Source organism: Rosa chinensis, chromosome 4, assembly GCF_002994745.2.
Source record: "Rosa chinensis cultivar Old Blush chromosome 4, RchiOBHm-V2, whole genome shotgun sequence".
In the NCBI taxonomy this organism is placed as follows: domain Eukaryota; kingdom Viridiplantae; phylum Streptophyta; class Magnoliopsida; order Rosales; family Rosaceae; genus Rosa; species Rosa chinensis.
Genome location: NC_037091.1, coordinates 31,584,757 through 31,591,310, shown reverse-complemented (window position 1 = coordinate 31,591,310; position 6,554 = coordinate 31,584,757). Strand labels below are relative to the sequence as shown.

General features: G+C 35.2%; 1 protein-coding gene across 1 annotated transcript; it reads left to right on the top strand.

The window, feature by feature from the left end:
• The first annotated feature begins 232 nt into the window (after positions 1–232).
• Positions 233–5,828, top strand: LOC112195718 (mitochondrial import inner membrane translocase subunit PAM16 like 2). The gene is made up of 4 exons (XM_024335912.2): positions 233–388; positions 2,368–2,455; positions 5,254–5,387; positions 5,484–5,828. Exons 1-4 carry the CDS (start codon positions 386–388, stop codon positions 5,613–5,615), a joined length of 357 nt encoding a protein of 118 aa, XP_024191680.1. The 5' UTR covers positions 233–385; the 3' UTR covers positions 5,616–5,828.
• Positions 5,829–6,554: the final 726 nt, after the last annotated feature.

Here is a 6,554-nt window from a genome sequence, read left to right as displayed (position 1 = left end):
TTTAGGGAGGATTTGGATTTTGGGATGGTTTCAATTTTGGAACCGATCTGATTTTGGGAGAAATGGGTTATGTGAGTCTCAGTGGCATATTTCGTAATTTTCTTAATATTTGAGTGTTTTTTTTTTTATAAATGAGCTGACAGCCTGTTTCAATTATTGGCCGCATGGGCTATTGGTTTTGGAGTCTGCTATTGGTAAATAGTAGTGTCATTTTGTAGTTATTGGTAAAAAGCTCTAAATATAAAAGCTGACAACGAAAACATCGGCGTTTCCGTTTCTCGGTTTCTCCCTGCAGCAGCAACCTGTTTGCGCTCGAATCCATCAATAAAACAACGAATACGAAATTAACCCAAATACTGATCCATCTATCTATTATTATTCACCTATGGTATGTTTTTCTCTTCTTTCTGATTTTCTTCTTGGTTCATCTTCCCACCGAATTTTACAATTTTGTGTGTGTTTATTCTGTTAATTAGGCTCGTATTATTCTGGGTAGGTGGCTGCATTTGAAAAGCTAAAGGCTTTAGAATTGTAAATCTCGGAATTTTATCATGTAAAAATTTTGAATTTCTTGTAGTTTCCAATGATGTGATGATCGTGTTTTGATTTCTGAGAATTGTTCAGTTGCTCTGACCAGAGCGAACCAAGTGTGCTCAGATTTTGGAGTTTTTTTTTTTTGTGTGTGATTTGTGAAAATGTAAACGAATTTTCATGTTTAATTTGGTTTCAATTTGATCAAAGTTGTGTAATTTCATGCTAGCTATTTGTGATACCTTGCAGTTATTCTAAACAATAAGGAAATGGTTCTTTTTAGTGAAATTGTCTGAACTTGAAAAAAAGGAAAAAATGGTCGGAAGGTTTGAATTGAAAGATTAGTTGCAGGTTCTCACCGCGTGTGTATTGCAAGAGATAAAGCTCTATGATATGCAGTTGCCTTTCATGCACGTTTTTTGGGAATAGACTTCCACTATCTGTCAAAAAGTGAACACTACTATATGTCTATAAGTGATTTGTTTTAGGATTACTCTTGATGATATGCAAGTATATCTATATTCGTTAGAGCTATAACGCAGAATATGCTTACTTTATTTCCAAGGCTCCCATGATAAAGAATGGAGTTTGAGTACACATGTATTCTCGTCATTCATTCTTAGGAACTTTGTTCAGGTTAGTAGTTGTAGGATGTATGGCTGAAGGCCAATTGTAAAATAATCTGACTAAGATGTGGTTAAGGTTCAATGAGCTTTCATAAGTGCAGGACTGACAATGTGCAATGTGCATAGCGTGTGAGAGAGAGCTTACAGACCTTGTCACCTTAGATAATTAATAATATTTTTATTTATCGCAGCTATATTTCTGTCCGTCGAGAGAAAAGAAAAACAATAGAAAAAAGGGTTACTACTCTGTTTGCTTTCTCCATAATTAACACAAACTTCATCTCTCTCACTCAGTCATTTTCAACTATATATGTACAACTATTTTGTTTTCCTGTTAATTAACAATGTTGAGGGAGGGGAAGTTAACTACAGCTACAAACGCCAACTTGATTATTAGCAATACGAGGTTGCAGGTGTATTTGAACTCGAGACCTCAGGTGATGGAGTAAATAATTACAAGAGCTAGAAATCCCCAGTTATATGGAACTTTATGAAAGAAAAGTATAGATTTTGAAGTCCATCAGCTACTCAATATTTTTATAAGTTCTGTTAGATAGTTGAAGTCAATTACCTACTCTAATTATGCATTCTTAAGCATTTTGTTATTGGAAAAGTTCCATTCATAGTGTGGATGCAAAGCAACAAAGAGATTTTGAAACTGTTAGGGATGAGGAAATGGAGACCTGTGGCATAAAGTTTGCTTTCTGGCTTCTTTTTGGGAGCTGCAATTAGTCCTTATGATGCAGATTTGACGATGATTGTCTCTTAACCCTCTTTTGGTTGGGGCTGTTTTTTTTTATACTTTTACTCTAGTTTTTTAAGTCACTGTACGCTTTTTTGGGTTGGGGATCTTATGTGCATTGCAATTGACAGCTCAGTATAATAGATTCTACTTTCATTTTATCGGATTACCAGTAAAATATGTGCTTCTCGTAAACAAATATATTTACATGTATGTATGTAACATTTGAAGATTGTTTAGTAATATGATAGAAGTATATGGAATAAAAAGTTCAGTCATTCATCTGAACATAGGGAGCACCATCACAGGTTCGTTGTGTTTTCTTTGTTCATTAAGTTTAGTATCTGCAATATGCAATGTGCATAGCGTGTGAGAGAGAGCATACAAGTTTAAATGATATTAATATATCTTGGATCTTTTATTGATTAGATTGTGTTGTTTATCTCACTTCTTCATTCATGTGTTCAGGCCGCAAAGATTCTTGCTAACTTAATTGTGATGGGTTCCGGTATACTGGCGAGGGCCGTAGTTCAGGCATATCGTCAAGCACTTGCAAGTATGTTTTCTCTTATCATTGTATCTCAATGCCTGGCTTGCAGCTCTCGTATGCTTTTCTCATTAGAAATAGATGATTGGTAATTGATTCTTTACAGTATTCACTTTTACTGCCATGGTTAGGTTTGAGGGTTCTGACTCATGTAAGTATGTTTGTAAAGGTCAGAGTTTTCTTCAAAGTTGTATTTAACAGTGTGATAAATGTTAGTATAAAATAAAATAAAACCTGGTACTAGTTAAATTATTTTGTCTTGAAAAATTTGAATACAGCACATTTGGTCAAGCATTTGTACAAATTTCTGATCTATGAGGCCATTGAGAGTGTCAAATGGGAAATTTCCTTGAATTTCTCGTTTATCAATGTAAAATTCCCTTCGCATTTAATGTTTTATAATCACTGTCCTCTTTGTACCACAAAAAAGTAATCTTGTTCATATGTGAATAAAAATAACGAAACTTCCTTCGTAGTTGTTATTCAGGTTTTTCCATTATTGACACTTCCAGTAAATGTTTCTATTTTTTTTTCTAATGATTTTGGCATATACATGATTCACTTTCTAGATCTTGAAAGATTGGGTTGCACAGCCTAATATTACCAATTGGTAGCTTTACCTTATTGAGAGGGGGTGAATAGATGTTTTCACTTTTGTGTTGCGTGTGTGCTGCGCTGCAATAAATGCACTAGGTATCTGTGTTATATTATACTGAATTTTACAAATAGCTTATCGCAATTTTTGTTGGTCTATCATTGAACCTAAATTGATTTTTGAATGGCAAACAGGTTATGTTTTGAAGCTGTTTGGTTAATTTTAGTGATAATAAATAAATTAATGGGCTCCCTAACGAATCTCACTCTTCTGTTCAGTCCACCTGTATTGAGCAGATTTGTGAAAATTACTTTTAGTGAACCATTTTTATTACTACTACTAACCAAACATATAATAAAAACACCAAATATGCTTCTTTTGAATCATCAATAGTAAACCAAATGGAATAGTCATCAAGAAAATGAATATAGTAATTAAGGTGGTAAATACACCCAAAGCGGGCAGCGATACCAGGATGGTTGCTCTATAGTACATTAGCATACTATATAGATTAACAGTTAACAGATTCTTTATCCTTTATATATTTGGTTAAAAATATACCTATCTTACGAATCCTCATTGGAATTGTAATCCCTTGTCATGATCCAAATTAGTTAACTGACTAACCCTACCCCAGCCGCATTGCTCTGCATGCCAGTTACGGATGATCTATTCAGCCCCTCTAGGTATAATCTCATGCATGCCAGTTACGGATGATCTATTCGGCCCCTCTAGGTATAATCTCATGCATGCCAGTTACGGATGATCTATTCGGCCCCTCTAGGTATAATCTCAATAAGACACCATACTGTTCAATGTCAATAAGACATCGTAGCTTACCAGCCCAATAAAGGTTCAAGAAATCATCATTTGGAGAACACAACTTTAGCAGCAACAATAAACTCAGAATCTCTGTTTTACTCTTATGTTTGGCATTGTTGGGTGGAGGAGGGAGGGTTGATCCATGACTGTGGACATGGGAGGATGATATTGTAGCCTCATTTAGATGTGGTATAGAATGCCCTGATTTGCCCGTACTGGATCCTTACCCAACGAGGCTGCAATACTGGTCTTCTAGCTTGTTCTGGCTCTGCTAGAAAAGGACTTTTTCTTTTCGTGTTTCAAGGCCACACTACTATGCATAAACAATATTTGTCAACTTAGCAAACACATTTGGTCACTTCATCTTGTTCTACTTGTTAGTTCCTTCTTATACACTGTATTCATTACAATCACCTCAAGTTATCTCCATTCTTCATGAGTAAACAAAGATGTGCCCTGTTCATGGATCAGTGGTATGGTTTCCCTGGTTTGAGCATTAAAACCTTTCTCCTGTCCAAGGTGTCTTGTATTTTCTTTTTTTATTTCTTTTTTTTGCTTGATTACTTGCAGTGGTGTTCTGAAGTACTTTACTGCTGCATAAGATTCTGAATTTCTACTGCTTCCTAAGTAACAATGTTTTTGTTTAGACTTGTATTGACATCCAGTGCAAATGCATAAACATGGGAACTATAGAATTTGCAATAGCGCTATGTAGGTATAGCTCTCTTATTAACATTTCTATTTGTCAAGTAAAATTGGTTTGTTTGATCAAGTCCTTGAACTAGTTGACTAATTCAAAAAAGAACGTTAACTTGTAAATGAATAAGATTCTGTCTGTAAACTTACATTAACCAGATTACTTTTACCAACAATCAATGGTTGATAAATTTTGTGAGGATCTTTGGGTTCGGGTTAACTTCTGGTCAGCATTGTAAGTCTCTGCAAATCTAAAGGGGATTCCTTATCAGCTGGTTTGTGATGGCTGTTTGCTGCACTTTGCTAGTTACTTTCCTGACTTTGAACTTTGTTTCTTTCTTGATGAAGGACTTTGAACTTTGTTAATATATTAGTGTTTGGTCGTATTGTTTCTTATTGGGCATCGATCAAAAATAGCACCATTTCATTCAACGAAAAAATTATACGTGTACATATTCATAGAATAGTGATTTATACTTATTACTGAATGAGAAGTTTTCTAGTGTTGTGTTTGGGTGCTATACTGCTACATTGCTATGACAGTTTTTTAGGTCACTTGTCTGCTCTTTCTTCCTGGTTTAGACTTTATTTTAAGGATGCTGTATTTGTTTACGAGTGTTAGATCTGGTAGCAATAAATATTGATACCAACTTTAGACATCTATACAGTATTTAATCATCTGTGCTTCTTGCAGATGCCTCGAAATCTGGTGTTGCCCAAGAAACGCTACAAAATGCTGCTCGAAAAGCAGGCAAAGTCATGACGGAGCAAGAAGCTAGGCAGATTCTTGGTATCTCAGAGGGAACCACTTGGGAGGAAGTCGTGAAGGCAAGTATTTTTCTATTGTCATCACTTTCATTGTTATCCTTCTTTTATACACATTGTGAACAGGGGTTCTAAAATATACTTGCTAAACCTGCACAGAGATACGACACATTATTTGAAAACAATGCCAAGAACGGGAGCTTTTACCTCCAGTCAAAAGTTCACAGGGCCAAGGAATGTTTAGAAGCTGCCTATAAAGATAAAGGTCAAGGTACCCCTACCCCAAGTTGAGAGTCCTTCAATTTTTTTGTCCATCTATTAATTGTATAATTAGTGTCGAAGTCTGAGGGACAAGCCTGAAAGATCGAGAAGATTGAGAATGTATGCACATGTTGATTTAGAATCTTAGATCATTGCCTTTTTAATACGTATATGTTTGTTGAAGTTGTATTCACATACATTTCATCAATAATATACATGCTACAAAGCATAGTGGTTGGCATACATGCAAAGGGGTCTTCAATGGAGGGCTTGATTTCATGGGTGGCCAAGCTGTCTGTCAATATAAGAAAGAATTTCTTTGGCCAACTGTGATTGACAAGGAAAAGCACATCACTTTATCATTAGTGCAATATGAATATATACCCGCACACTCAATTTTTAAAATGTGGGTTGATGTCCAGCAATTAAAAGTGTTTATTTAGGCATTTTTTATGTGTTCACAGGGCTTCCTCCTCTTTTCTTTTTTTTTGGTAAATAAAAATAATCTTCTTATGTTTCTTGAAATATTGCTTTGCAAGGGATTATATTCTGGAACAATCCCTCTTTCTCTCTCTTAGAGCATTCATTTTATTTTTATTTTTTCTCTTGCTTTTTTCTTTTCCATACTCTTTGCACATCATAACGGCTTTTCCTTTGTTTGCCTTTTGGTCGGTTTTCACTAAGACAGTAGAAAAATAAAAAGAGGCTTTCATGCTGGTGTGCTTATACCGTTCCTTTTTGGCGTAAAATAAAGACACTATTGCCTTTAGAGGATGACAAGTGCTGCATAGTAACTAATGCAGGCGGGTTCACTTTCTCCTATTTCTTGTGCACTAAGCAAGCAAACTATTAGTCCAAAAAAAGTTGGCAAGCTATTTTTTTTTTTCTTTAATAAATAGCTTAAGCAAGTTTCACCAGTGATGAAAGAGAAAAATCTCTTGGTCATGATGCTTTACTCGTACAGCCGAT

Bases quoted from the DNA above. Each gene is read 5' to 3' on its own strand.
- LOC112195718 (XM_024335912.2), top strand. The intron at 2,456-5,253 runs GTATGTTTTCTC...TGCTTCTTGCAG, and splicing joins ATATCGTCAAGCACTTGCAA to ATGCCTCGAAATCTGGTGTT. The intron at 5,388-5,483 runs GCAAGTATTTTT...AAACCTGCACAG, and splicing joins CTTGGGAGGAAGTCGTGAAG to AGATACGACACATTATTTGA.